Source organism: Rhinatrema bivittatum, chromosome 14 (genome assembly GCF_901001135.1).
Source record: "Rhinatrema bivittatum chromosome 14, aRhiBiv1.1, whole genome shotgun sequence".
Lineage (NCBI taxonomy): Eukaryota > Metazoa > Chordata > Amphibia > Gymnophiona > Rhinatrematidae > Rhinatrema > Rhinatrema bivittatum.
The window spans coordinates 4,318,854-4,336,798 of NC_042628.1; the positions used below are offsets into that span (position 1 = coordinate 4,318,854).

At 44.0% G+C, this 17,945-nt stretch overlaps 1 protein-coding gene across 1 annotated transcript in view; it reads right to left on the reverse strand.

Annotated features, from left to right (window-relative positions):
• LOC115075718 overlaps nt 1-17,945 on the reverse strand; it is a 48,851-nt gene that overhangs the window by 20,718 nt on the left and 10,188 nt on the right. Inside the window, exons 7-14 of the mRNA XM_029576384.1 lie at nt 17,336-17,461; nt 12,258-12,320; nt 11,429-11,551; nt 11,186-11,344; nt 7,745-7,798; nt 3,058-3,275; nt 2,724-2,800; nt 408-518 (exon numbers count right to left, since the gene is read on the reverse strand). Coding sequence (XP_029432244.1) covers nt 408-518; nt 2,724-2,800; nt 3,058-3,275; nt 7,745-7,798; nt 11,186-11,344; nt 11,429-11,551; nt 12,258-12,320; nt 17,336-17,461 — 931 coding nt within the window. The remainder of the gene's footprint in view (nt 1-407; nt 519-2,723; nt 2,801-3,057; nt 3,276-7,744; nt 7,799-11,185; nt 11,345-11,428; nt 11,552-12,257; nt 12,321-17,335; nt 17,462-17,945) is intronic.

The window sequence follows — 17,945 nt, forward strand, 5'->3', positions numbered from 1 at the left end:
TGGTGGAAAAAGCAATATATGGATCAAGATGATGTGGATAATAGTTTATAAAGTTGAGGGAGAGGGGGGATCTTTGGATTATCCTCTAATTTAAACCAAAATGCAAGCTTCTGGTGTATGGTGGATACAACGCTTGACTAAACTGAAGACTAATACCAACACGTAGAAAGATCTGTCTGTATTTATTTGGGCTGTGCATGGTCATGGATACTTTATTTTATTTTTGAAATATGCTTTTGCTGTTGTGCCCAGAGATTTTATACTTCCCCTCCTTACTGGGTGCTCACTAGCGTGCCCCATGCTCCTGCTGTCTACCCAGCCTCCCTACACAGGATCTTCCTTCTCTTGGCAAAGGCAGAGGCTCAGAACTGAATTCCAAATACAGTAAGAGCTTCCTGGCTTCATACCTTTTGAAAAACTGCTGCTGGCTCAGCACAATAAAATGTTTCCAGCTCTCCATTCTCCCCCAAAATGGTTTTACTGCACCAGGTTTGGATAAGAATGCTCCAACATTTTGGCTAAGAAGCAAGACATTTCCAGTATTAGAAAAGCACATGGTCTCAAATCTGCAATAATTCAGAGTCTTTTGTGCATATTAATGAACTGTAACTACCACATTAAGTGCACGCATGTGAAAAGGCTTGCAAGGTTTTTCTGCTTAAATTCTGTGCAGTCAAGGAATGAGATCCGGCTGCCAGTCTGACTGTGCAGCCAGGGAAGGGAAGGCATCGCTCCCCTCTCCACCCTGCCCCCACACTCCCCTCCTCTCCATACAGCCAAGATGGGGGGAGAGAAGAGGGTGAAGAAATCGTCTTGGCTCCACTCTCCATGCAGGCAAGGGAGGAAGTGTGTGAGATCTCCTTACCCAATGCAGCTGGGGCAGGAAGAGTCTCTCTAGCCCCCCCCCACGCTCGCTGTCTATAATCTGTGGCCTTCCCCGCTCTGTGCAGTCAAGCGGAGAGGGGGGAATCTCTTTGGTTTCTCTGTGCAGCCACACACCCCCCCTTCTTTGTGTGGTCAAGGAGATGTTCCCCCCCAGCTGTGTGTGGCTGCACACACCATGTGTCAATCATTTGTAAATTATAGACAGGACGCTTGGTTTTTATTTTCCTTGAAAATGATTTTTGGGCTGAAATGTTTTTTTTTTCTATTTCCTTGGTGACATCATCGCCACTACTCAGGGATCTGTATTCTCTCGCCTCCAGCACAAGGTAGGACTCCCTGGTGGTGCAGCAGGCTTTGTGTCTAGGCACTGATGAGCCTGGCACACCCAGGAGAGCGAGGCTGCTGAGAAGCTTCCCAGTCCCAGAGGGATTGTCTCTTGGCAGAATTAAAAGAAGAAAAAAGAAAAGCAGAGTTGAAAATTCTGTTCAGGTGATTTCTCTGCCTCCCTCAAGGTGCTTTGAAAAGATTTTCCTATGAAGCCTTTACTGCACTGTGATTTTACACCGATTATAGACTTGTAGAATCATTGAAGGTTGCTAACATTATGAAATATGCTGAAATGATAAAGTGTAGGTCAAAGGTTAAAAAGCATGTTGTGTTTAGTCTTAAATTTCATTCCTGCCTTCTGGGCTCAATTTACAAGAAGTCACATGACTTACAGGTATCTCAGCTTCATTAATATGTATGAGATAGAATTAAAACAAACAAACGAGCTCATTGGTCAGTAAATTGGATTTAACCTACTGTGTAAACAATGCTCTGTGAGATTACGTCTGAATTGTCTTGCTGGCAATCTCACATTCTTTTGGAATATTCCAATAAAAAACTGCCAGTATGATTTGGTTACTCATGGAGACAGCTGTATGCGGCCACTGCTGTGGACTCTGCTTCTGCCACAGGTCCTCTTTGAACTGCTTACATGAAGGCGGGGGACGTTCCCGGGGAAACATCTTAAGGTCTCGGAGTGGTCAGTCATGGCCTATGTCGCTCCCCTTTCCATGATACGAGTTCACTTCTGAGGTGGTTACCAACGTGGTGTTTTTGGTGAGAACGGCTTCTATTTTGAATCCCTCTTCTACGGGTGTCTCTTCATTGTAGACACCTTCTGATGCCATGCTGGAATTTGGAGATGCCTCAGTTTTAGCTCCCCTGAAGGTCCACTTAAGCAGGCTCAGGATGCAAGAGACATTTCTCCAGAATTTTTCAGCAGGCCTTTTGTGCAATTCAGAAGGTAGGAGGAAGCTTTTGGCAGGCTTAAGTTTAGTAATCTGATCCCCAGTAAAAGGTTTAGGGGGACTGTAAATCTACCGCATGTGCATTCATTGTAAATATCATGAAAGAGAGACCTGTTTATCGCTTTCGAGAACCAGAGCTGGCTACCTCTGGAATACAACCAAATTAAAGAAATGTTGCTTACCCTGAAAATATCACTTTAGTCAAACAGTTTACAGCTGCTCAACTGAAGGGCAACAAAACACAAAGTAGATAAGAATGAAGACCCACAATGGCTTAGATCCAAGTCTCTCTCATCAATGTGTCAGAGTGGGCAACCTCACTTCCATGTCATCACGAAATGCAAGTCTAGTCCTGGTTTTGTAATCCCTTACCCTAGTGGAATCTGGCCCTTGCTATCTTGCAACGAGCACTAAAACGGGAGGGAGAAAATTAGGACTCGACCCCAATTTCATGATAACAGAGGAACGCTGTGTTGGTTTCCACTTAGCTGAGTGCCCTGCCAACTCCCCACTACTATCTGTCCAAATCTATGCAATACTTACATTCCTGTAGAGCAGCTTATTGGCATACAATATTTGTATTGCAATCTTTATTAATGTGCCGTTCTTCACGAGGGAGCCTATGGAAAAAGAAGCAGCTCTGGAATCTGTCAGAACCACCCTTGCAGAAAAAGAACTCACTAAAAGCTATATATATATATATATATATATATATATATATTTAGAGCAAACTTATTGCCATTATATTGCAAATCATTTGTGATTGTTTTAATATCTTCCCATTCAATACACTGGACTTGTAGCACCTATCCACCAAAAGCACAATTCTTTACAGAAGACAAGTCCCTAATCTCAAAGAGCACCCAGCTATACTTGCCTTGGTGCACTATCCATTGTCCCTGACACTGCAGCTCATTGCCCGAGGGGACGCTGCCCGTTCTCAACATCTTCAGATATGCAGCAAACTGCACCGGCGTGATACGGCAAGCAATACAGCAGGAAACAGATTTCCAGCTCAGCAGACAGCTGGCAGCACAATCAAAGGCTCCGTATTTGCACATATAAAAAGGAACTTTGTCTTTCAACTCCCTAAAGCTTGAAAAATAAAATTGAAAACCAAAAAAAAAAAGTGTTACTTCCAGTATGGTAATCATGAACAACAAAATGCAAAGCCCTAAGGAAACAAGGCCCTGACAAAGCAGAATATAGAGTTAAAACAAACAAGGTTAATGGTAAAAATGTTTTATAAGTTAATACTAGTTTTGTTCTTTCCCTTCAGGAAAGTATCAGTCAATACAATCATGGTACAACAGTCTGAGGAAGCAGATTATCTGATTCCCCCGGGTTATCATCATCAATTACACACTTTTCCAAAAAAAGACTCCCTGCAGAAGATGATCCAGCTCCTCAGTCACTAGGGTTCATTATCAATTTTGCCAGGTCAAACCTTGCTCCCACCCAAAAAGCAAAGTTCCTCAGGGCATGAACCGAGTCCCTGTAGGAGAGAGCACTCTGCCTGTCAGCCTTGATGCAGACCCTACTACAGCAGGATCAAGTCCTGGGACACATGAGAGGCAACTTGAAACGAGTTAAGGATGAAAAGACTCGAAAAACTGCCAGATTAGAGAGAGGGTCCAGACCTATGCAGAAGCTTGGATAACATAAAAAAAAAGACCGAGGGGCTCACAAGGCGGCGCATGCATGGGAACTCCCGCGCATGCTCAGTATACCAAAAGCTCTATGAGCTAGGAGAAAGGGTGAATTTCAGCATCACTGGATGACAACCACGTGTCATCGCTAATTCAACCTTGGCTTGTCAATGGAGAACTCCTTTTTCCACGCATTCGGTGTGTTTACTTTATCTACTTTTTTGGTATTGACTTTGTAGGGATTAATCATCTATATTATATGCTAAAGCCTGTCCTCTGGCTGAGAAGAGGTCTCCATCAACTAACTGGTTGCAACTCTCAACAGAATCCTCTCTCAGGTCAATTTGACACTTTACAGATCCAGTACTGAGCGCGAATATCAAAATTCTGCTGTCAAAGCAGTTCCTAAAATTCTAATTACTTTGTGTGTCCCAGAGGCCCCCAACACTCCAGGTAAGGTGCGACCCTGGGGGGAAGGGAGGTGCAGGATAAATCAGCCCCCAACCCAAGTTCTCCATTCAGAATTCAAACTGAAGCCAGCAGAGGTGGCAAACTCAGCTGATAGCAGCAGGAGGGAAACGGGAGTAAATGGAAGCAGGAGGTCAACTTCCCAATCCCAGGACAGCCCTCTCCCCATTTTGCTCATGTATCTTTAATATGGTGCACTGTGAGCAGGGTGAACAGTCTGACCAACCTAGAAGATATAGGAAGCCACTTTGGGGCATTTCGGTTTTTGGGCTGATTAAATCCTTGGCTTTTTCTCTCAGTGCCAATCCAGACAGTGAATCTTGTAAAGTGGCCTCCTTCCTGGCTCTTTGTTTTTAAGCAAGTTCTTGTGCCCCCATCCCCACATTTATCCCAGTAGTCCTAAACTTTTCCTTGTCAATAATTTTGCATTTCCATGTACAGTATATCTTAGGAAAGACAGTAAAAATAAACAAGAGTTCTGCAAAGACAAACAAAGCTATGCATGGAGTTTTCTGCTTTTGCTATTTTTTTTTAAATGTTATTCTGTGCATTATTAAATCAAGATACACATCTCAGCATGAAACGTAACACACTGACAGAGGGAAAGAAAAGACAATAAAACAAATACTGCCCCTAAATCATACCACTGTCCACAAAGCTAAGGTAGGTGAAATGTCTTCTTACCTGATAAATTTCCTTTCCTCTAGGCCAGTCCACACAGGTAGGTTGTGCACTCCAACCAGCAGATGGAGACAGAGATCACTGACTCACTGTCACTCCTATATAGCTCTACACAGACATCAGCCTGCCAGTATTTTCTTCAGCAGCCAACTGTGGACACTAAAGCAACTCAACTTAAACATGAATTAATGTATACACAAACACATTTCCCCCCCCCCCAAAAAATGGAGGCACCAGACTCAGCACTATATTAATACAACAATAACATAGGGAACAGTAAAGAGGACTATTCCACAAAAGGAACCCACTTACCAGGCTCTCCACTGTCCAGATCCCATTTGAGATCCTTGTAACAATACTACAAGATTCCTAAAAATCAGAAACTTGACCGCCACAAGGCAGCCAGGGGCAGGATGGTGGACTGGTCTGCCTGCCCTAGAGGAAAGGGCATTATTAGGTAAAAAGTAAGTTCACCTTCCTCTTCATCCAGGCAGGCCAGTCCACACAAGTTGGATGTACTAAAGCTACTACCCAGAAGGGTAGGAGGCAGCCTGTACTCCTAGCAGCATCGCCCTAGCAAAAGACTTATCCTCCCTTGTTGTATCGATAATGCCTGGCTAACATATGCAAGAAAAACCATGTCGCTGTCCTACAGATCTCCACTAAAGAAAGTAAGAGCAATTACAAGCAGGACACCGCCTACACCCAGGTCAAATGTGCCCTCACCTGCTTCGTCATAGGCTTCCCTGCATCAACATGGGCTGCTGTCATAATTTCCTTAATCCAAAAGGCGCCATAGTAGGAGAATCTGTGGATTCCATCGGGCCAGCAATGACCTTTGCAGAAGACGCATATGTGGCTGTGCCCATGGTACAACATTTATAGTCGCCACCACTGAGCCCAGCATCTGCAGGAATGCAATACCGGACAAATCGACTGCTGTCCACAAGGCCTGGACCTGCTCTTAAATCTTCTGGATATGCTGCTCTGGAAGAAACACCTTGCCTTGAGCTTTATATCAAACCAGGCACCCAGATATTCCACAACCTGGGAAGGCTGTAGACTGCTCTGACCAAATTCACTACCCCATCCCAGGTACTGCAGAAGCTGATCCACCCTAGCTCTCCACTTCTGATTTGGGTCGGATTAACCAGTCGTCCAAGTACTGATGAGCCAGAATTCCTTCCTTTCAAAGTGCCGAAGCCCCGATCACCATCACCTTAGAAAAGGTTCTGGGTGCCGTGGCCAAACTGAAGGGTAATACCTGAAACTGGTAATGACGACCTAACACGCAAAATGCAAGAAATGCTGATGCTGCTTGTGAATGTGTGACTATGCATCTGATATGTCAAGCGAAGTGAGAAACTTTCCCTTCTGAACAGCCATAATCACCTACTTTAAGGTTTCCATCCTGAAATGGGTAACCAACCCGAAGAGCCCAATTGACCCCTTTCAGATCCAAGATAGGTCAAATGGAGCCCTCCCTTCTTGGGAGCCACCCACAAAATGGCTTAAAGGTCCATCTCTGGGGAGGGCAAGACAGCTTCTGAGCCCAAACCAATAGGCACAGAAAGAATGGGAAGAAGTGACGACTGGGTGAGCCCCTCACCAGTTCAGGGAGAAGCTGTTGCACTCTCCTCCTGCAGCGGGGGAACCCCCTGTGTATCTGCATCAGGTCCCCAGAGCTCCCCGTAGGGACCTCTCCCTGCACCTCAACACTCCTTTGGCATATGCTCAGGGATCTCCTGAGACCTTCCTATCACAGGCAGTGCAAATATGGAGCCTCTTCTCGCACTGCTTTCCCGATGCTCTTACTCTTATCAGCATGCACAGCAACTCAACTGGCGCCCGCCTCGTGTCCTTACCCACGGTGCTGCGTGCTGCTGTCAGAATGGCACCTGCCTCAATTGATCACGCCGCTCTGCAGGCCCTGCTCACACACAGCATGCTGACTCCTGCTGCCCCGCACAACTTTCCGACGGCTGGGACTCCCGCGCGATCACTGAATCCTGCCCACAACTGCACTGCTTTGTTTTTTTTCCCCCCAAAACTTTCTCGGTCAGTCTTGAGATGGACAGCTACCTGCCTGCAACAAACAGAGCGCCCTGGGAGAAGAGGAAAGCCAGCATACATACAAAGAGCAGGACACAGACAGAGAAAGAAGTAAGGAGAACGGCTGAGCCTAAGGCTTCCTTATCCTGCTGGGATTCCTCCTCTATCAAGAGGAGGAAGAGGGCAGCAGCCTTCATCTCATTCCTCACCTCAGGAGGTGCGTCAGGTTACCAGCCTTATCTTGGCAGGCCTAAGCCCACGAGAAGTAAGCACATCCACAATTTGCTAGAGAGGGAGATCCTGGCAGGCTGATGTCTGTGCAGACCCATACAGGAGTGACATCAGCAAGTCAGTAATCTCCATCTGCTGGTTGGAGAGCCCAAACCACTTGTATGGACCAGCCTGCCTGGATGAAGAGGAATCACACCTTAAGAAAAAGCTTTTATTCTTTTTATTAATGATACTGCTTACTGTTTCAAGCTATCAAAAAAAAAAAAAACTTGTACAGAAATTATACCACACATAGTTTAAAAAAAACAAACCACCACTCTGCACTTGAATCTGCATTCTGATGGCATTTTCCAGTTAGCATTAACCTGCTCCATATCTGAACCAGAGCCACACAGTTCCCACACCTAGGTGTGAATTCTGTCCACACATCAGATCACTACGAAAAGAGAAAAATAAAAACAAATGGCTCAGAAAAATACTCACGGAAGTGAATTGTTGCATCTGACTGCTTTTAGGTAGCGAACCAACTGTCTGTACCTAAAGGAAGAATAAGAGGTCCAGATCAATGAAAATTTCTCTAAGGAACTCCTAATTTGGTGCCGACAAAAAAAAAAAAAAAAAAAAGTTTTGTTCATGTTTGCCCATCAAAATGATTCTTAAATATGAAGAAACACCCAGCAGAACACACTTTAGCGAGTAATGTACACATAGGAACATGGAGCAAAATGATTCTTAAATATGAAGAAACACCCAGCAGAACACACTTTAGCGAGTAATGTACACATAGGAACATGGAGCAAAATGATTCTTAAATATGAAGAAACACCCAGCAGAATGCACTTCAGCGAGTAATGTACACATAGGAACATGGAGCAAAATGATTCTTAAATATGAAGAAACACCCAGCAGAATGCACTTCAGCGAGTAATGTACACATAGGAACATGGAGCAAAATGATTCTTAAATATGAAGAAACACCCAGCAGAATGCACTACAGCGAGTAATGTACACATAGGAACACAGAGCACAATGATTCTTAAACATGAGGAAACACCCAGCAGAATGCACTTCAGCGAGTAATGTACACATAGGAACACAGAGCAGAATGATTCCTAAACATGAAGAAACACCCAGCAGAATGCACTTCAGCGAGTAATGTACACATAGGAACACAGAGCAGAATGATTCTTAAACATGAAGAAACACCCAGCAGAATGCACTTCAGCGAGTAATGTACACATAGGAACCAGAGCAGAATGATTATTAAACATGAGGAAACACCCAGCAGAATGCACTTCAGCGAGTAATGTACACATAGGAACACGGAGCAGAATGATTCTTAAACATGAGGAAACACCCAGCAGAATGCACTTCAGCGAGTAATGTACACAAAGGAAAACTGAGCAAAATGATTCTTAAACATGAGGAAACACCCAGCAGAATGCACTTCAGCGAGTAATGTACACATAGGAACACAGAGCAGAATGATTCTTAAACATGAGGAAACACCCAGCAGAACGCACTTCAGCGAGTAATGTACACATAGGAACACAGAGCAAAATGATTCTTAAACATGAGGAAACACCCAGCAGAACGCACTTCAGCGAGTAATGTACACATAGGAACACAGAGCACAATGATTCTTAAACATGAGGAAACACCCAGCAGAATGCACTACAGCGAGTAATGTACACATAGGAACACAGAGCAGAATGATTCTTAAACATGAGGAAACACCCAGCAGAATACACTTCAGCGAGTAATGTACACATAGGAACACAGAGCAGAATGATTCTTAAACATGAGGAAACACCCAGCAGAACGCACTTCAGCGAGTAATGTACACATAGGAACACAGAGCAAAATGATTCTTAAACATGAGGAAACACCCAGCAGAACGCACTTCAGCGAGTAATGTACACATAGGAACACAGAGCACAATGATTCTTAAACATGAGGAAACACCCAGCAGAATGCACTACAGCGAGTAATGTACACATAGGAACACAGAGCAGAATGATTCTTAAACATGAGGAAACACCCAGCAGAATACACTTCAGCGAGTAATGTACACATAGGAACACAGAGCAGAATGATTCTTAAACATGAGGAAACACCCAGCAGAATGCACTTCAGCGAGTAATGTACACATAGGAAAACGGAGCAAAATGATTCTTAAACATGAAGAAACACCCAGCAGAATGCACTTCAGCGAGTAATGTACACATAGGAACACAGAGCAGAATGATTATTAAACATGAGGAAACACCCAGCAGAATGCACTACAGCGAGTAATGTACACATAGGAACACAGAGCACAATGATTCTTAAACATGAAGAAACACCCAGCAGAATGCACTTCAGCGAGTAATGTACACATAGGAACACAGAGCAGAATGATTCTTAAACATGAGGAAACACCCAGCAGAATACACTTCAGCGAGTAATGTACACATAGGAACACAGAGCACAATGATTCTTAAACATGAAGAAACACCCAGCAGAATGCACTTCAGTGAGTAATGTACACATAGGAACACAGAGCAGAATGATTCTTAAACATGAGGAAACACCCAGCAGAATACACTTCAGCGAGTAATGTACACATAGGAACACAGAGCAGAATGATTCTTAAACATGAAGAAACACCCAGCAGAACGCACTTCAGCGAGTAATGTACACATAGGAAAACGGAGCAAAATGATTCTTAAACATGAGGAAACACCCAGCAGAATGCACTTCAGTGAGTAATGTACACATAGGAACACAGAGCAGAATGATTCTTAAACATGAAGAAACACCCAGCAGAACGCACTTCAGCGAGTAATGTACACATAGGAACCAGAGCAGAATGATTCTTAAACATGAAGAAACACCCAGCAGAACGCACTTCAGCGAGTAATGTACACATAGGAACCAGAGCAGAATGATTCTTAAACATGAGGAAACACCCAGCAGAACGCACTTCAGCGAGTAATGTACACATAGGAACACAGAGCAGAATGATTCTTAAACATGAACACCCAGCAGAATGCACTTCAGCGAGTAATGTACACATAGGAACCAGAGCAGAATGATTATTAAACATGAAGAAACACCCAGCAGAACGCACTTCAGCGAGTAATGTACACATAGGAACCAGAGCAGAATGATTATTAAACATGAAGAAACACCCAGCAGAACGCACTTCAGCGAGTAATGTACACATAGGAACCAGAGCAGAATGATTCTTAAACATGAACACCCAGCAGAATGCACTTCAGCGAGTAATGTACACATAGGAACACAGAGCAGAATGATTCTTAAACATGAAGAAACACCCAGCAGAACGCACTTCAGCGAGTAATGTACACATAGGAACCAGAGCAGAATGATTATTAAACATGAAGAAACACCCAGCAGAACGCACTACAGCGAGTAATGTACACATAGGAACACAGAGCAGAATGATTCTTAAACATGAGGAAACACCCAGCAGAACGCACTACAGCGAGTAATGTACACATAGGAACACAGAGCAGAATGATTCTTAAACATGAGGAAACACCCAGCAGAATACACTTCAGCGAGTAATGTACACATAGGAACACAGAGCAGAATGATTCTTAAACATGAGGAAACACCCAGCAGAACGCACTTCAGCGAGTAATGTACACATAGGAACACAGAGCAGAATGATTCTTAAACATGAAGAAACACCCAGCAGAACGCACTTCAGCGAGTAATGTACACATAGGAACCAGAGCAGAATGATTATTAAACATGAAGAAACACCCAGCAGAACGCACTTCAGCGAGTAATGTACACATAGGAACACAGAGCAAGCCATCTGAGCATTCACAGCTATGAACTCTCTTCTTTGTGATTTAATGTATAAGAGAAGACTCAAGAATGAAAGCATTCAAATACAGATAATGTTCTTACTTCTCCTCCTCTTCCATTCTCCTCACCCGAGCCTGAACAACCGGTAAAGCTTCAAACAGAATTTCCTTTTTGCCTTTCTTCGTTCGTTGTTCACCAGTGACGTTCTGACCCATTAAGACAGAGGTCAGTAAGAGGTCATCCCATGGTAAAACATTAAGCCTAGGAGGAGGAGGAGATTACTTTTGATTACAGAGATGTCCTGCATTTCAAGCCAGCCTAGAAGGATACTGCCAGTATTAATACCTATTGGTAAACGAGTAACAGTGCGGGGGGAATGCCAGAGACCTGAAGAAATCAATAAATTTCCGAAAGAGATTGTTAGGGAAATTATGCAGCACCAATATGGTCTGAAGATCTGAGGTGATCCTAAAATGAAGAGAGAAATAAAAAATAAACCAAACGTAACAGCAATACCTGCCTCAAATCTCATCTTTTGGGGGGCCCAAGAAGCCTGTGCTGCTCTTTGAAGCGCTCGACTATAAGGAAGATCAAATTCTTTACAGTGCTAGACATAAAGGGAGTGATTTTCCAAAGGAATTTTGCCTGTAAAACAGTATTTTATGTGCTGAAATAGCTTGGTATAAAAGTGCCAGCCCAAGACGCAGGAAAGCTGATGTGCTTAATGTCACCTACACCTGCAGGTTTACTGGAACGAGCAGAGGAATTTCTGGGGGTGGAACCGAGGCTTGGATTTATCCTTAGATTTTTTTTAATGTGATTCATGTGCATAAAATTTCAGGAAAAGGTTATGTGCAGCAAATACTTGGTATAAGTTGTGTGGGACAGATGTGGTGGGATAGTTTTCAAAGCAGATTTATGTGCGTAAGTCCACTTTGAAAATTGGTGTAACATAACGTAACATTTCAAAGTTACTCTCAAATGGTGCATCCTTTTATAGGATGCAGATTTGTTTGGGCCAGCACTATACCTAGAGATGAGATATACAATAAACCCCCTTCCCCCGACCCCAGTAACACAGAGGATAGACGTGGTAATAACTTCTGTGTTTGATGGCTCTATAAATATAAACCTGAACCTCTCCTTACAATCCCTTCTTCAATACGCACTTTACCTTTCCATTAAAGCAACTACAGAAGTCTTCAGCATTGCAGTTGGATCCCGACTTTGAGAGACCCTGACAAAATATAAAGTGAGATTTTATATACTTCTTATGCAACAAAACTAAAAGAATAATAAGAGTTTACAATACAAAATGCATCGGAAATATGAGCAGGTGAAGAATCACGAGTCCTAGGCAGAAAATGTTCAGAGTAGGCAGGGGACTGCACAGTTGCGGGATGGGTCGATGTTGGTTATATGCTTGCAAAGGTTTCTTGCAGTATCTGAAGTTTCTCTCTGACTTTCTCAGGGAGTCCTCATTTTGTATTAACTGTGCCACAAAACCTATAGAACTGAACCTCCAAATGAACCATGTAGGGGACCCAGTGGAATGGAAGAACAGTGATTAGGAGCAGAGGCTTGAGAACCAGGGAAGCCAGGTTTCAAACTTCACTTCACCCACTAACACTCCCTGTGACCTTGCCTCAGGTACCAACTCGGATTTTAAGCCCCTGAAGCAGGAATCTACCTACTGTTCCTGTACTGTAAAGGAAAATTGGTTCTTACCTGCTAATTTTCCTTCCTGGAATACCACAGATTAGTCCAGAGAAGTGGGTTTTGCATCCACCAGCAGATGGAGACAGAGAAGAAAAGCTTTACCGACACTGCTTCTTAACTTAGTGCCACCTGCAGTCCCTCAGTATGACCTGTACCCAAGCCAAGATGAGAATAACTAACAACAGCTGAGACCCTCAATCCCCCTCAATGAGCAGAAGGAAGGCAGAGCCTCTATCAAAAATTTGTTCAAACACGAAGTAGAACATTCATTTAGCCAAAACAAAGTAGCCTGCATCAGTATCCAGTGCCATGACGAGTGGGCGTTCCTGAACAGGCAGGGCTCTGGACTGAGTAGTGGTATTCCAGGAATGAATATTTGCAGGGAAGAACCAATTTTCCTTTCCTGTTCATACCCCAGATCAGTCCAGATTCTGGGATGTACCCAAGCTCTCCTATTTTACGCAGGAATGCGATAGTCCTGCTCGCAAAACATACTCTCTAAGAATGATGGAGTCCAAATCTTGGACATCCAATTGGTAATGTCTGGCGAAAGTGCGTAAAGACATCCAAGCAGCCGCCCAACAGAGTTCCTGTGGCGAAAATACCAGCTGAAATCTGGCCCATGGGGGTCGCCTACACTAGAGTCAAATGAGGCCTTCGATTCTCCGGCTCCGGACGATCTCTGCAAATGTTCACCAAGCCAATAGCATTCTCCATCCAGCATGCAGCATTAATCAATCATTTAAAAACGTATATGCCGCAAATCAAAACGACTAAGTGATTTTCAATAAAACATTTTTTTATGCTCCTTCTAAATGTCTCTTTTATAGTTACTGCTTAGTTCGATGTAAACCGAGTTGATTTGATCTGTATCAAGAAAGTCGGTATATAAAAGCCTTAATAAATAAATAAAATAAATTCATAAAACATAATTAAAACAAAACAGGACACATTTAAAACATAAAAAACCTTAACACTAGCTGACTACATTCATAATCCTTTTTGGTCCATAATCAGTACTGGCCGTCTATTCTGATGTGTCAGTGCACATCATAAAATCTGCTGCCTACTTAAATTCACATTAAGCATGAGCCTGAAAAAAACCCCCAAAACCGGTCTTTAGGAGTTTCCTAAATTTTAATAGAGAGGACTCGTCCTTTAGACTTTGAGGGAGAGAATTCCACATTACAGGGCCCTGCACATACAACAGTCTCTCACGAGATTCGTCAAGGAGAAGGAACGTTCAAAAGCATTTGGCTAGTGGATCTTAAGCACCGCATTAAAACTTGCAGGAACGCCACCATTCAAACCTTTAAAAACTAACATTAGTATCTTAAAAGAGATCCTCCATTTAATAGGGAGCCAATGCAAACTCTATAGAATGGGTGAGATAAGAACACACCTCGGTGTCCCAGAAATTATCCTTGGATGCTTTGCACCGGGTTCCTTGGTCCATTCCAAGGCACAAAGAGATGTCCGGAAACTATTAGTCACCCTGAGATACTTCAACACCACCCACCTCACATCCAAATTAGGAAAAGAATGGGAGTTACACTGTTCAAACCACCATCGGCAGAAATAAGGGCACGGTTCAGAACGAAACCCCATTCTCCGTAAGCTGAAGAAAAGGGATCTGCACAAGACAAAGTCTGCAGCTCTGACATTCTTCTAGCCGAACAAATTACCACTAAAATACACCGGCTGCCGATTTGATGCAGATTGGGAACCCGATGACCCCACATGCATGGTGGATGACCTGATGGCCTTGCATTCAGCCTGTTAAATTAAAAATCCTTTAGCGTCGCCCTCTGCAATGCCTTGAACGCAGCCTCACACAACACCCTCAGAACTAAATTAAGATTCCACAAGGGACACAACCATCTTCACCAGGGCCACAAGTGTTTTAACCCCCTCGAAGAAATTAAACCAGATCCGGATGGGAGATCAGGCACACTCCCTGCACCTTACCCTTAGGGAATTATAGGCTAGACCAGTGGAAGAGGAAAGAAACTCCTCTGATAATGGAATCCAGGGGGAGAGGGGCTCTCTCTGAAGGGTCGCATATTCACGAATGCCCAGGGAATCAGTTCTGTCATCAATGCCATAGAACCTAGGACCTGTAAATAATCCCAAACTCTGGGCACCTTGATTTGCAAGAGGTGGCAAACCTCACGCTGCAGCTTCACCATCCTCTCCTTCGTGAGATACCCTGCCAATCCTGAGGTCAAATCCAGACACCCCCCCCAGACACGCCAAGGTCCGGGATGGCATTAGATGACTCTTCTCTAGGCTCCTTGCCCAGCCCAGAGCCCTCAATCTCCCTAGGACCCGTTGTACCACCAGCTGCAGAGGTCCGCCAACTTTGCCCAAACGAGTCAGTCGTACCAGCACTCCTCCCTTCTGAAGGGCTGCAGCCTCCATGACCTCTGTGAACGTGCATGGTGCGGTCATTAACCCACATGACTGAAAATGAGATATGTAGATAGGTCTCTGTGAGGTCCAATAATGCCAGAACTCTCTTCTGTGAACTGCCACAATGACCGAATGCCATGGCCCCCTCAGGGCCGCAGTCACCTTCTTTAAATCCAAAATTAGACTGAACATCCCCCTCCTTTTTTGGGACCTCGAAATAAATGGAAGACCAATATTTTCCCCATTCCTCCGGGAAAAGCAGTACTTTCACCTCTAGCTGGGGCAAGCGATACAGCATGCCGCAAAATGCCACCTGTTTGGCATGGGGAGCGCAAGACGAGACGATGGCGGCTTCCCATATCCTGTGAGCAAATTCTAATGCATAGCCGTCTTTTATCACGCCTACAACTCCCTGCTCAGTTGTGATTTTGGTCCACTCCACGGAAATGTAGGCTAATTGCCCCCAGTCACCAGAAGTGAAGAGTGGACTTAGCTCCCCTGGTCCTGCCCAAGCTTTGCCTTTGTACTAGTGAAGGGCCTCTTCTCTAGTCTGTAAAACCCAAACAGACCTTAGAGGATTTCTTCTCCCCTTTGTCTTGTCTTCTGGCAATTTATGCCCCTTGGACTCTCCCAGATGCTTCACCAGTCACTCCCTCCCCGAATAGCTCCTAGCTGAGACTTTTACCAAACATCCGCAGATCACTCTCTTAACCTTATCATCCACCTGGTCGAAGCCGCTGACATCAGGATGACGTCCTAATTAAGTGGTACAATGCTTCTGCCGCGTAGGCTCCCGCTGCGTCCAAGCGTTCCGCCTGCTTCATGGAGGATGAAGAAAATCTCTCCTTCGCTTGTAACCACTGAACCCAGCACAAACAAGTTCTCTGCATACCACAGCCTGGATACCCGAAGCAGAAACCTCAAAAAACCTCCTGAGGTGAACTTTTTAAAGTAAGTTCAGACTGCAAGTTTAAACCTCTGCCATCTGCTGGAGAGAGAAATACTGAAGGACTGCAGGTAGCACTCTAGGTTAAGGAAGAGTATCAGTAAAGCTTTTCTTCTCTGTCTCCATCTGCTGGCAGGGAGGCAAAACCCAGGAGACTGGACTGATCTGGGGGTATGAACAGGAACTCGCTTTGAGTATGGTTTAGGAAAGGTGGGTAATTAGAGCCAAATATGTCCATCAGAATGTCTAGAAAATATCCAGAATGCACATCATATGACTGAAATGTCTCTGAGATGACCTGGATTGACCACTGTTGGAAACAAGATACTGGGCTTGATGGACCTTGGTCAGACCCAATATAGCAAACCTTATGTTCTTATTTCATATTATAGGAAAGATTAAAGAGGTTAGGACTTTTCAGCTTGGACAAGAGACGACTGAGGGGGGATATGATAGAGGTATTTAAAATCATGAGAGGTCTAGAACGGGTAGATGTGAATCGGTTATTTACTCTTTCGGATAGTAGAAAGACTAGGGGACACTCCATGAAGTTAGCATGGGGCACATTTAAAACTAATCGGAGAAAATTCTTTTTCACTCAACGCACAATTAAACTCTGGAATTTGTTGCCAGAGAATGTGGTTCATGCAGTTAGTGTAGCTGTGTTTAAAAAAGGATTGGATAAGTTCTTGGAGGAGAAGTCCATTACCTGCTATTAATTAAGTTGACTTAGGGAATAGCCACCGCTATTACTGGCATCAGCAGCATGGGATTTTCTTAGTGTTTGGGTACTTGCCAGGTTCTTGTGGCCTGGATTGGCCACTGTTGGAAACAGGATGCTGGGCTTGATAGACCCTTGGTCTGACCCAGCATGGCAAGTTCTTAAGTTCTTATTTTTATGTGTTCCAGAGTCAGTACTGGCCTTCCACCTCCAAAGAGGATGTATACAGTGTGATTAAATCACATTAGGTTTAGAGAAATCCTCTCTCATCTACCCCTATTTCCATGGTCAAATTATGCTTTTTTTCATAATTATAAGTAAGGGCAGAAGCAAGGGTGAAATTAATTTGAAGAAATATTTCTACTAAAATAACCAGCTGTGCCGAGAGTAAGTGCTAGCAACAGGATTTGTGTTCCCTGCAAACCAGGCTCCCTCCTGGAGGAGGAATACTCACTGCGGAGGCTCTTTCTGAAGCATTAGCTCCTTGGCTACCCCCAAAAACATGACAGCTGCGGTTTCTGGATTCTCTTGCTCTGCTTGAGTTAGAAACTCACTCACCATATCATGCAAAGGAGAATAGCTAGAAGGGGAAGATGAAAGGGAGAAAAGCTGGTTAGGACAACAGTGGCTGACAAACAAATGAATGGGCTGACAGGGTGACGCTGCTTCACCTACGCTAGCAGTGGGATCTCAAGTCCTAGGGGAAGCTGCAAATCACTGGTTCTTAGGGCCTGGATTGGCCACTGTTGGAGACAGGATGCTGGGCTTGACGGACCCTTGGTCTGACCCAGTATGGCACGTTCTTATGTTCGGTTTTGTAATTTGGGCCAGTTAGTGCTGATTTTTTACATTTTTCAATTAGCATTTTTGTTTGCACTTTCAGTCCATTAAAAGCAAGCAAACTAAACATTTTCACACACACATGTTCTTACAAAAACATTTTAATCTACTGGTTAAGGCTGGAATGTCTGGGTTCAGTTCTCTGCTAGACAATGCACTTTAAGTTCCCTTCTGCATTTAAGTGGTTCTCCCCTCAATACTGGGACACCACCTCTAGGTCGTCA